This window comes from Carya illinoinensis, chromosome 15 (assembly GCF_018687715.1).
Source record: "Carya illinoinensis cultivar Pawnee chromosome 15, C.illinoinensisPawnee_v1, whole genome shotgun sequence".
NCBI lineage: Eukaryota > Viridiplantae > Streptophyta > Magnoliopsida > Fagales > Juglandaceae > Carya > Carya illinoinensis.
Window position 1 is genome coordinate 13,727,552 of NC_056766.1, and position 13,740 is coordinate 13,741,291.

The window sequence follows — 13,740 nt, forward strand, 5'->3', positions numbered from 1 at the left end:
ACCGCAGAGAGACCGATGCATGTACCTCCGCTAGAGTTTATGAGGAAAATAAAGAGGATGCATTAGATCCACGAGAACCCAACGATGGCACTACCTCAAATCCAGATGAAGAACAAATAGATGGTGGTGAAATGATTGAGGAGCCACAGTCGGGGATGGAATTTAATTCATTTGAAGATTTGCTGAGTTATTATAAGGGATATGGTAAAAGATGCGGATTTGGGGTTTCGACACAAAGGAGTGAGAGGGGAGAGGATAATAGTATGAGATATGTCACTCTTGGTTGTGCCCGTGGTGGGAAGGCCCGGAATAAGAGTTTCAATGTTGCCAATCCACGTCCGACAGGGAAAACTGATTGTAAGGCAAAGATTAATGCCTTAAGAGTAGAGGGAAAAATGAGGATCACAATAGTTCACAATGAGCATAATCATGACCTCAGTCCAAAAAAATCTCGGTTCTTTCGTTGTAACAGAGAAGTGAGTGAGGCTGTAAAAAGAGTCCTGGACACGAATGACTTAGCTGGCATCCAAATGAATAAGAGTTTTGGATCTCTTGTCGTTGGCGCTGGTGGCTTCGAGAACCTACCATTTTTAGAGAAGGATTGTCGCAATTACATTGATAAGGCACGACATCTACGACTTGGTGCAGGTGGTGCTGGTGCACTTAGAGATTATTTTTTGAGGATGCAGTATAAGAGTAACGGTTTTTTTGCATCGATGGATTTAGACGATGACGGGAGACTGAAGAATGTTTTCTGGGCAGATCCACGTAGTAGGGCAGCCTACCAGTATTTTGGTGATGTAGTGACATTCGACACTACATACCTGACAAATAGATATGGGATGCCCTTCGCACCATTTGTTGGTGTAAACCACCATGGGCAGTCGATTCTATTGGGAGCGGGCTTGATTTCTAGTGAGGACACGGAGACCTTTACATGGTTATTCCAAACTTGGTTGCAGTGTATGGATGGAATAGCTCCAAAAGCCATTATTACTGATCAAGACAAAGCAATGAAAAATGCTATTGCCATTGTGTTTCCAGAAAGTAGACATAGATTCTGCCTATGGCATATACTGAAGAAAGTCCCTGAGAAGCTTGGGTCATATGCAGCCTATAAATCTGGACTAAAAAATCACCTGATGAAATGTGTGTACGACACTCAATCTGTTGAAGAGTTTGATACATGTTGGGATGGGTTGCTTAACACATATGACTTACATGATAATATTTGGTTGAAAAGTTTATATGTTGATCGTGAACATTGGGTACCGGTATTCCTTAAAGAGTACTTCTGGGCTGGTATGAGTACAACCCAGCGTAGTGAGAGTATGAATGCTTTTTTCAACGGTTATGTTCATGCGAGGACAAACTTGAAGGAGTTTGTCGACCAGTTTGACAGTGCGCTGAAGAAAAAGATTGAGAATGAAATGAGTGCAGACTTCCACTCATTTAGTGTCACGATTCCCTGCGTGTTGAGATCTCCAATTGAAAAGAGATTTCAAGAGTTGTACACGAACGCAAAATTTAGGGAAGTTCAACAGCAAGTAATTGGTGTGCTCGACCTCGATCCATCTCTACTTAGATTGGATGGTGTAATGAAAACATATTTAGTAGCAGATGAAGTTCGTGTTGAAGAGTTCACTAAGCCGATTACTTATTCAGTGACATTTAATAAGGAAGACTGCAGTGCAAAGTGTTCATGTGGGTTATTTCAGATGAGGGGGATACTGTGTAGGCATATTTTGGCCATCTTCAAAGCTAATGGTGTCAAATCATTAGCAGACTGGTACATTTTGGATCGATAGAGGAAGGACATCAAAAGGAGATACACGTTAATCCAGCGGAGCTATGATGCAGGGGATCAAAGTATAGGTGGCAACAGATACTCTATTTTGTTAAACATGTGTTATCAGATGATAACTTATGCGGCATCTTCGAATGATAACTTTGAAGATGCAAAGACGAGGATACAACAGATGACTAACTCCTACCGTGATAACCCACACCCCCAATCTTGGACCCAAACAGGTTAGAAGTTCAAAAGTTTGTGAATATTCGCGTCCGTTAGCAAGTTCGGCAATTTTATTTTGTTGTCACCCTCCGATATTCCTAAATTTGTTATTTGGTCTTTGATTCAATCAGGTTCAAATACTGGTGCAATTTCACTGGACACAAGTGTTCATCTTGGTAGTTCACAACAAGTCAAGAGTCCACTTGTTGTCAGAGGGAAAGGAAGACCTCCATCTTTGAGGAAAGCATCCAGGATGGAAACTGAAATGCGGAAAGTTAAAGCCAAGCAAAAAAAGGCACCAGTCAAAGGGAAACGTAAACAGGTGCGTTTATTAGTTTTAAACATGTTTATGTGTGTTAGAAGTTGGTAGTTAATTTCTCGAATTAGTAGATAAGTAATGGTTGTCTTATTTTTAGCGAGATGAAGGAGATACACCAGTCATGAACACCTGCAGGAATTTATTTGGGCCATCAGAAGTATATATCACTGGTCCTACAGAAGTGCAGGTAAATTAGACGTTACATGGTTATTCATATATAATTAGGGAAGTCAAGATAGTAATATATATTAGTACTAATTATTTTAAATAATTAGTACTAATATTTACATTACATAAATATTCGCAATTATTATTAATAGATCGATGGAAACTGATATTAATCCTTTCTGATGCAGGTTGAGTTGGATGTTTCACAGCCGGTCCAGGATGCATTCGATGAGTACAATCGCTGCAATGAGAACCCCCACAACAGTTCACAAATGAGTGCTGGAGATATTTTTAATGTTAACTGACAAATATTATTAATGTTCATCTTGGAACAATTGTAAGCACTTGAGAATATTAATTGTAGTTTTATTGTGTATGACAATCTTTTTCACAATATTATGAGAGGATTCCTTATATTTTTTTTAATCCTTATTTTTAATGATGATATTTATATTGGAGGCTTGATTTAATTTCAGCATGTGTAGGGATAGTTGGATTTTGGAAAGGTTCAAATGTCCAGTATGACATTTGTTGTATTTCTCAACATATTCCATAACAGGTTTCATTATTGTTGTATTGGAAATTATTCAGCACATGTTTCAGTTTTGTTTGTTTGGAAATTAATCAAAACAGGTTTCAGTTTTTGTTTTGTTTTGGAAATGAAACAAAACAGGTTTCAGATGCATTAGTTGTTGTTTCCGGAATGAAACAAACCTGCATCACAGTTACAGGTTTCAAAATTCTGTCCAACATCTATTACTTGCATTCGTTTATCAGACCCTGTCAATAGAGCAATAACAACAGACCCAAAAGGAGATGATAATCTGGAAAAGTTGCAGTTCATGCTGCAATCTCTTGCATTAAACCCAGTTTGTGACTACAAGTACAAGATCTTGAATGAAACAAGATCATTTATGCAATTCTGGAGCTTCCACAGAATGCAAAACAAAAAATTCAAGTCATATTTTTCCCTAGAAAATCATAAAAATAAATACAAGAAAGGGGCAGTTTCCCCACAAAAGGAGATATCCGGATGACTAACCCAATATTTACATTGCCATTACATTATAACAATTCATAAACTTCTAATACTTAAACTACTTACACCAACTACACCACTACTAAGTCACTAAGTAAAAAAAAACACCAATTACAAAAGCCCAAGATACTCGCAGCAGCGTGCGTGAGCGTCTTATTCCAGCTTCTTGCTTTTGAAGCGCCAACTCCCAGTTCAAAAATGCCTCGGATTGCACCATCTCTTTCTTCTCAAACTCCGCCGCTCTCTTACGGAGCTCAATCTCGATCTTCTCAATATCGCTAAGTCTCTTCAAGACCTCTTTCTCCTTCCTTTCCACTTCATTTAGTCTTGCTTGTAGATCCAACTCCCTGCATTGATCACCATCTGCTCACTTGAAATACTTGCAGTAAGGTAATCCCTGATTAGTTGAAACATATACGAGAAAAGAATGTTAGATGTACACATATTAATGAATTTAATAAATACGTTACATAATTTATTCTCTTTACCTTTGTATTGTATTTTGGACAGCCAAAAAATGGACGCTTTGGATTCCTCTTCGTATTTGAGTATTTCAATGTAGAACCTAGCTCGCAGAAGCACATTGGTGCAGGTAAATTACGTATATCAAATGATGAAGAACACAGTGATGATGACGACGACGACATTCTAACATATGATATAGTCATAATGGAAAGGCAGGCATATCAAAACACACAATTCCATATGATAGGGAATTCAAGAGTTCCATCTTTAGTTTTTGTTATGTTTATGAAATTCAAGGTTTTTTTTTTTTCCTTTTATAATAGCCCACACTGTTATCACTATTAAGAACTAAACTTCAGTCACACTATAATTCTCATGAAACTAAGGGAAGGACAAAAAAAAAATCATTGTTCTAACAAACATATCACATTAGGGCATTCGGTATACAGGGCATATGTAGCACTAGCAGCAAAGATGCACCACACCAAATTAGGGCACAATTATGGACCAACCCAAATTAGGGCACAAGTATGCACCACACCAAATTCGGGCACAAAGATGCACCAACCCAAATTAGGGCACAAGTATGCACCACAACAAATTCGGGCACAAAGATGCACCAACCCAAATTAGGGCACAAGTATGCACCACACCAAATTTGGGCACAAAGATGCACCAACCCATATTAGGCCACAAATATGCACCACACCAAATTAGGGCACAAATATGCACCACACCAAATTAGGGCACAAGTATGCACCACACCAAATTCGGGCACAAAGATGCACCAACCCATATTAGGGCACAAATATACACCACACCAAATTAGGGCACAAATATGCACCACACCAAATTAGGGCACAAGTATGCACCACACCAAATTCGGCCCCAGATATGCACCACACCAAATTAGGGTACAAATATGCATCACACCAAATTAGAGCACAAATATGAACCACATCAAATTAGAGCACAAATATGAACCACATCAAATTAGGGCACAAATATGCACCACACCAAATTAGGGCATCATCAAAACAACACGGGTTTGGATATACAGATTTCACAATGTCAAATACCAGATCTCAAACTAATATCTATGAAATAAAATAGTTGCAGTGAAACAAAATAACATAGAAAAATATAATATACATTACTGGTGTAAAACCCCTAAAAATTAATTTTACCTTTTTTAACATACCATCCGGGGAGGGCCGAGAGACAACCACGAGGGGGCTTCCGGCGACGGCATTTGAAAGAGGGCTGAAATACACCTTTCCAGCTTCGGGACTGCTTCGGGCTGCTTCCAACGGAGTTTATGAGGACAATAGAGACTCGCAGGGATATGGGGTGGGGAGCTCGGGTTCACGAAGGGAAGGAAATAGGACTGCGGAAGATCCAAGATTCACAAAGGATCGAAGGGATTATACACCGTTGGGGAGCTCGGGTTCACGAAGGGAAGGAAATAGGACTGCTTTTTTCGAAGATTCACGAAGGATCGAAGGAATTATGGGGAGCTAGGGTTCACGAAGGGAAGGAAAGAGGAGTGCTTAGGGAGTAAGGAAAGAGAGACTCGAATGGGTGGGGAGCTCGGGCTGTGACCTAATAGCAAAGGAGAAACGACGTCGCTTCTTCTATTAATGAAGCGACGCCGTTTAGTTGAAATAATTCCACGTCAGCAGCTTGGCTTAAGCCGATTGTACGCCGCTTGAAGTTGCCGACTGGATACAGAATTTTTCATAATTTTTTGATTAGAATTGTCATTTAACGGCGTGAAGGGAAACCATCAACTCCATGATTTAGTAGGTCCCACTTAACATTTGCACAGCTCGCGTAAATCGTAATGATTCCTCAAACCCCACCCAACCTTTTTTTTAATTAATTATTTGGTCACAGACTCACAGTTCTCTGTTTTGTCGTTTTGCCTGCGTCATCTTTTTCAGATTATTTATATTCATTCATTTTCAGCAGAAAATGACCCACACGTGTTTGCTGGCGTGGCGCCGTGGTCCGGCCTCGGTCCATCCGACGGCATGGGATAGAAGATTCCCTGACAGGGATTAGACCATCTAACGGCCGACAACGGAGCTCTTAATGGTTTTTGTTTTACATACGTGGGCCCTAACGCGTGACAGACACGTGCTGAAGTGGCTTTCGTAGAATCCAAACTGGGATTAAGGGGTATACATGTCAGATATTGAATGACTTATCTTAATAATTGAGCCTCTGCTTTGAAGACGACTACATCATTTATAGATTAGGCCCACAACTGAGATAAAGAGCGGAAAGACTTCTCTACGGTGAAATGAGTACTAATAAGCTTTTAATATAGCTAGCAGCTTATAGATCGTAATAAAAGAAAAAGGTTCACCTTTGGTTCTACAGAAATGAGGTTATCCATCATTTAAAAAACAATTATTATTTTCTAATTTATTGAGCAAATCAAAAAATATTTTAAAGATCATTATGGGACATGGGAATGAATAAAGCAACAAAAAGGTAACGAGAGGTTCCTCCAACCATAACCATACTTTTATAAATTTTGATGTGATGGTAAGAGACAGTGGAAGTACCTTAGTGGCAATTGGTAGAAGGTACAACAAGGAGGTAGTCTTGAAGGTGATTCGCAAAGAATAATTTCAACATTAAGAACCTCTTCTAACATCCACGATTGGATTGCAGAAGACACCATCAGAGACACAAAGCTTAATTTGAATAATTTTGATTCCTGAAAAGTCTTCAAAATACAGGAATCAATACACGTATAAAATTACGCAATAGATAGAACTCCGTATTTTTTAGATTTTCATAATGATAAAGACCCTCCTCTTTGTTAAGTTGTTAGGCAGTATGGATGCTGTTATTTGAATTTTATACTAATGTTCTGGTTTATCAATGAAACTATTGTTATTTGAAAAAAGCAAAGAACCAAAAAGGTTCACATGCCCAATAATTCACTAGAGACTGGACGTGAAGTGGACTGATCAAGCAAGTGACGCTTAAGTTTGGTTCATTATCTCATCTCAATTTATTTTAATTTATCTCATATAATAATTATAATTTTTTTAAATTTTAACATAAAATATAATAAATAATTTAATTTTTTTAAATTTAAAATAATAATAATAATAATAAAAATAATATTTTAATAATATTTTATTTAACTTTTAATTTTAATCTCAACTCAATTAAATTCATCTCATTAAACACGCACAACAATAATTTATAGCATTTATTTCAAGTGTCGACTATATATAGTACAACCACATACAATGTTCCTCGTTAATCGGGCATTGTAAATTATTAAATTATGATTTTGTCTTGTGACCAATTTTGGATAACGATTAATAGTGTACGGAATAGCCAAAATAGTCAATTTTGTTTTTATTTTGATGGGGCATAGGGTATTTTGTAACGTGGTCCATGTCGTGAATCGAAATGGAACGTACAGAATCCGGCATACTGATCTCCTGATCTCCTTCTGGCCTCTAATATTTTATCAACTTTATCCTATATTTTGAAAGATGGGTTTTGTTATGATCTCAAATATTTGTATCAATAATTGTCATATGAGTCCAAATTTATAGACTCATCAGTGTGGAGTTGCCATCGAGAAGTTTGGTGCCTTGCCTAATTTGTTAAGAACAGCGCTGGAACTAAATCCGCATTGGTCGACAACTAGAACAACTATACTCTTTGGGATCTTCCCAGCTTTCATTGCTTTTATGGCTAGCATACTTGCCCTATTTCTCTTTTTCTTATTTCTAGTTTGGATATGGAGGAGAACCCACAAAACTGCCCCTCAAAAGATACTTCCACCAAAAGCAGGTGGTGCATGGCCTATAATCGGCCACCTCCACCTATTAGGAGGGAAGCAACCAGCCCATATAACCCTGGGCGACATGGCCGACAAAAACGGACCAATCTTCAGTATCAACTTGGGCATGCATAGAGCTATTGTAGTAAGCAGTTCAAAGATAGCTAAAGAGTGTTTCACTACCAATGATAAAATCTTTGCCAATCGTCCAAAATCTTTGGCGGCAGAACTCATGGGTTACAACTATGCCTTGCTTGGTTTCTCCCCATATGGTTCCTATTGGCGCCATGTTCGAAAAATAGTCACTTTAGAGATCCTCTCAAATCACCGTATCGAGATGTTCAAACACATTCGAGAGTCAGAGATAAACATGGCCATAAAAGAGATCTACATGTTGTTGGCCCAGAATAACAACGCATTAGTGGAGATGAAAAGATGGTTCGGCTATGTAACTCTAAATGTCATGTTTATGATGGTTATAAAGAAGCGATTTTCTTGGTCTGCAACCAAGGATGAGAATAAAGGAAATGATCAATGTAGAAAGGTGATGAGAGATTTCTTTGTGTTGAGTGGGACATTTGTAGTGTCAGATATGCTTCCATATCTAAGATGGTTGGACTTGGGTGGGTACGAGAAGGCAATGAAGGAAACTGCAAAAAAATTAGATCATGAGCTTGAAGGATGGCTAGAAGAACACAAGCAAAGAAGAATTTATGGGGAGGTAAAGAAGGAACATCAAGACTTTATGGATGTGATGTTGTCTATTGTCATTGACAGTGAAGAAATTTCTAGTTATGAAGCTGATGCAATCACCAAGGCTACTTGTCTGGTATGCTTTTGATAACCCAATTTAAGCTTATGTAGGGTACTAAGATTGCTTTGCTATATATTAATTGAATATCAAGATCATCCTTGATTTGTGAAGCAAATTGGCCACGAGTATCTTTGTTTTTTTTTTCTTCTTCTAATTATCCACTAGAGTTTAGCATACAATTAGGGAATTTTTTAAAATCTTCAAAAAGAATCCAGCTCGCTTGTTATGGTAATTACAAAGGGTAGCTTCCCCCAAATTTTCAATGAATTTGTTGGTTCTTGTTTGCAAGAAGAAAATGGTAGATTTCCTGGCCAGCTTGGGCAAGGGTGCTGGAAACATCTGTCTTGATCCTAAACTCTGCCCAAATATATGCTAGTGGTCCAAGAGAAATGCTTGTACAATTCTAGGATATAAAAGTCTCGCACTCCATTTGAAAGCAAAATAGCTAAATCTATGTGGAACATGAAAATGCTCACTTTTTGGCCTCTACTGTTTTTCAAAATGAGTGTACGGAGCTTGCATACCTTAAATTGTACTTAATATTACTAATACTCATCCACAAAAAAGAAATCATTTTGATATTAAAAAAAATTGTTTATTTTTAAACACAAAGTAAGCCCAGGCTTGAAGGGAGCAATCATAAAAAATTTGAAGGAAACCTAACAAAACAAACAGCAGAAACGAGAGAAATTGCAAGTATTTATTATAGGCATTGCTATTTTTTTTTTTAATGTATTTTAAAATTCTTTTTTTTAATCTTTTGAGGGGAATAGTTTCTTTGAGTTATATTTTAGTTTAATATGATGAAATTGTAAATAACATATACATACATGTTGGGACTTTTGCAGACCCTCATCTTAGCAGGCACAGATACAACGACAGTGACAATGACATGGGCACTCTCTCTACTTCTTAATAACCGAGAGACTCTTAAGAAAGCCCAACAAGAATTAGACCTCCAGATTGGTAGAGATAGGCTAGTGATGGAATCAGATTTGGAAAATTTAGTCTATCTTCAATCTGTCATCAAGGAAACAATGCGTCTATATCCCGCTGCGCCACTTTCTGTGCCACACGAGTCCTTTGAGGACTGCACTTTGGCTGGTTACCACATCCCAGCAGGCAATCGTCTTTTTGTTAATCTATCAAAGATTCATAGAGATCCACAAGTGTGGTCAGATCCTACCGAATTCTGCCCAGAAAGATTCCTTACAACCCACAAAGATGTTGACTTTAAGGGCCAACATTTTGAGCTTATACCATTTGGTAGCGGGAGGAGAGTTTGTCCAGGAATCTCATTTGCACTACAAGTTATGCAACTCACACTTGCTAACTTTTTGCATGCCTTTGAGATTACGACAGTACCAGCATATGAACCAGTAGACATGACTGAAAAAGTTGGACTTACATCCTTGAAAGCCACCCCTCTTGAAGTCCATCTCACTCCACGCCTTCCTTCCTCAACATATGCATGACCATTGGAGTATATGTTAAATAGCTACAATATTGCCAAGGAGTTTCGTAATGATCTTCATGCTCAAGGATTATGCATATATTAAATTATCTTCTTCTATTTTGTTCTTGTTTTTATTTTTATTTTGGTGTGTTTGCTGTAAAAGTACGTACCTAGCTATCTTATGCATAGGAACATTAGGGGATCTTGTACCACAATTTCTTGAACAAAGTTTAGTAATTTCTTTTTTGGAAAATTTATTGTACATGTCCTTCGGGTTTGATATTTTTTTCAAATTGATCCTGAAGTTGAAAATGGTTACATAAAGATATTTAGGGTTAAGGTCTCTGTATTAAAATGATCCCTCCATCCTACAGGAAATCAGAAAAGAGTAGTACCGGATGCTAGCTCTTTGCACTAAGCTATGTGTGCCTATCATATACGAAACTAGAGTAGCTTGGTATGCAAATTGGATTTGTTCTCCTAGAATTCTTAAGATCTACAATAAAACTGCTTATTTTTGGTCGCCTATTTCTTATGAGAATGATTATTTCCTATCAAAATGAGTCGAGTTTCATCACAAATAAGTATTTCCTTGTTCTTGCTAATTTTATATGCACCTAACGTGGGGGATTTTCCCAATTAGTAGTTGCCAATTTAGACGGCTTACAACCACTATTGTCTTATCTATACAACTTACAAATATCTTACAGCTAGTTTACAACTATACATGAAATGAAAGATAGTTTTATAATATTAATTCTTTTTTTTAGTGAAATGCATGACTTGATTAGGAGTAACTTAATTAACATATTAATCTCCTTCACGAGCAATAGTTGAAAATGTATGACGTTTCTTATGCATATTAGATAACCTTAAACTGTAACACCCAGGCCCCGCAAGGATCAGAGGGTTAACTCTTATAACCTGAAATCATCTCCAATAACACAACAGTATATAACTATCCATAATACCTCATAACTATTCGTAATGATCCAAAGACTCCATAATAATAAATTCATTTATTTGAATCAAGTGTAATTGTTCTTCCATCAAGATACTAAAGTAATACCTCAACAAAATAAATTAAAATCTCCACAACCATTCATAACTATCCGTTACTCAAAACACCAGAATAACATAAATGATAAATCTATTAAATAAAACTCCCCAATAACTACTTGTACCCTCTTGCACTTATTCCTCAATTATCATCAAATCTATTAACAATTCCTACTCTTGACTCCCGGCTGAAGTATCAAAATTAGCTGAAAAATATTGTGGAGATAAGGGGTGAGTTATCAATAACTCAGTAAGCAAAGAACATATACTAGGGTGTAAACACTAGTATTTATAGAGTTCAGAATGCGCAAAAAAAAAAAAAAAACATTTACCTCCAGAATGTTAAAATCAGAACACTTGTTTTTAGAGTGCAAAACATGTATCAAAATATCAGAGCGAAACTTTCAGAAACAATCTTATTCAAAAACAATCCTTTGGCATAGTATAAATGATAATCATCATCATCATCATATCATACTATTACATCATAACATCATATCAAAATAGAGTTCATGTATAACCCCCATGGTAGGGTTGTGCATTTACGGATAACCAAGCATAACATAATCACTCTGTCACCAAGGTGTGCACTCAAACAGAGATCACTACTATAACTCGTGGAAGGGCCATATCCACTATTATAACCCATGGTTGGGCCGTATTCACTGTTAGTACCAGTGGTTGGGTTGTATCTACAATTATAACCCGTGGTTGGGCCGTATCCACTATTATAACACGTGGTTGGGCCGTATCCACTATTACGCCCAACCACTATTATTACCTGTGGTTGGGCCGTAACCAAACAGAGCATAAACATATTCAAATTCATAATTAGAAAGTCATGCTAAAGGTTTTTCAGCTTACAAATCATATCATAAAAAAATACTGAGTAGTTTCAGATCATTTCATATATTCAACAGAACAAAATCAAAGTATCTTCATCTTAACCACAACAAACTTTAAGAATCTCATTTTTGCTCTTTTTACAAATTTCATAAACAATATGCAAAAATAAGCTCATGTCTACACTAGTCATGACAAAAGTACCATATCCTTCCTACAGAGTTCATGAAATAATGCCAAAACAAATAATTGAGATTATTTTTCACATTTCTTTTAAAAATAAACGTGCATATTTTTCAAAATCAATCTGGTTTCATTTTCTTTTTTTGTAAAGTCTAATATGGCTCTCCTGAACTTTTTAGTCTTCCATAAATTCCTCACAATAGTGCCAAAAGAATAATCAATCGTCACCTATAAAATTTATATAACTTGAATAAACTTCCAAATGAACAATTATAACGTATTTAAGCCTGAAATACCTATTTTAATTTCTCAAAAACCTAAATTCTCATGACCTCACAAATACCACCATTTCCTAAACCATCAAAGCCACTCAATCCAATTCATATTGAAAAGATACCCGAATAAAATATTCTGATTAAAAACAGAACTAAAAGAATACTGATGTAGTAGTAAAATCTATCGAATAAATTATTTAAACTCGTTTATAAAAAAAAAAAAGACTTCATCAAATTAAATCGTTTAACGCAAGACTAAGCATTTACTATTGTTACTAAAATCAACATGTGAAATTAATATTAAAACATATCATTAATTAAAAATCTATTAAAGTAAGCAACAAAGTTTCATTTAAAAAATAAAAAATGTACTAGGTCAAAAATAAAGTACTGTTCAAAATAAAATATACAGTTACTAATTACTACTAAAATCTAGCTGTAGCAAATAGTATTCAATAGTATAATTTAACTACAAATATTTTCTCCACACACTGGAAATTTAAAACAACGCCCACGATGAAATGAAGAAAACTTAAAACAAGTTCAAAGAATAAATTGAAACCCATGAAAATACCATTCGGTTATAATTAAACCCAAAGTAAATTCAACCAGCTTTTAAAACCAAACCCCCCATGTTTGGTTTCTAAAACTAAGAGAGAAAAATTATAATTTCATAGAAACTCATTCTTCAAGATAAGCCTTACGGGAGGGCAACAAAATTTGTTTAAAAAAAACTCTACGTGCTATTTTGAAAACTATGAAAACACGAAATGGGTGATACGGTTGAGGCATACCTAGAGGTAGGTGCAGCGGTGGCCCTTTCGTGCGTGGGTGGAGCTGCGAGAGAGAGGAGAACAGAGAGAGATGAAATAGAGAGAACACGGCGTGCGAAAAAGAGATGGAGAAGAGGCTGTGTGCTTACTGAGAGGAAGAACAACCGGGTGATGAGCAGTGCTCGGTGGTATTTTCTGTGTAGTTGGAGACGACGTGAAGGTGATGACTACAACGCTAGGCTTCCAACGTGCAAGGGCTGAAAGCACAACAAGTGCTCTGTTTTTAACTGGCAAAAACAGAGGTTTGGTGTGCACGGGTTGGTTGGTGTTTCTGTGGTTGGGTGTGTTGCCGTGCGTGGAGTTGGACAGTTGGCTTCGTTCGATTGAAGAAATCCAGGTTGGGCTTCCGTGAATGCAAAGGACGTGCAGGCTATAGTTTCAATGGTGGAGGCGTTAGTGCATGTAGGGATAATGCCGCAGAGTCTCTAGATGGCCTACGGGAATGCTACTGGTGC

The 13,740-nt window shown here is 36.8% G+C and overlaps 1 protein-coding gene and 1 long non-coding RNA gene across 2 annotated transcripts; one reads left to right on the top strand and one right to left on the bottom strand.

Annotated features, from left to right (window-relative positions):
- The first annotated feature begins 7,564 nt into the window (after positions 1-7,564).
- On the top strand, positions 7,565-10,349 carry LOC122297344 (cytochrome P450 CYP82D47-like). Its single transcript, XM_043107386.1, has 2 exons — positions 7,565-8,651; positions 9,485-10,349. Exons 1-2 carry the CDS (start codon positions 7,731-7,733, stop codon positions 10,109-10,111), a joined length of 1,548 nt encoding a protein of 515 aa, XP_042963320.1. The 5' UTR covers positions 7,565-7,730; the 3' UTR covers positions 10,112-10,349.
- A 747-nt stretch (positions 10,350-11,096) lies between these two features.
- On the bottom strand, positions 11,097-13,503 carry LOC122297345. The gene is made up of 2 exons (XR_006238725.1): positions 13,375-13,503; positions 11,097-13,289 (listed from the first exon to the last, which is right to left on the bottom strand). It is a non-coding gene; the product is annotated as an uncharacterized LOC122297345 (long non-coding RNA).
- Positions 13,504-13,740: the final 237 nt, after the last annotated feature.

Excerpts from the sequence above, each read along its gene's own strand:
- LOC122297344 (XM_043107386.1), top strand. The coding sequence starts at position 7,731 with ATGGCTAGCATACTTGCCCTATTTCTCTTTTTCTTATTTCTAGTTTGG. Across the intron at positions 8,652-9,484 it reads TCACCAAGGCTACTTGTCTG|ACCCTCATCTTAGCAGGCAC; the intron begins GTATGCTTTTGA and ends GGACTTTTGCAG.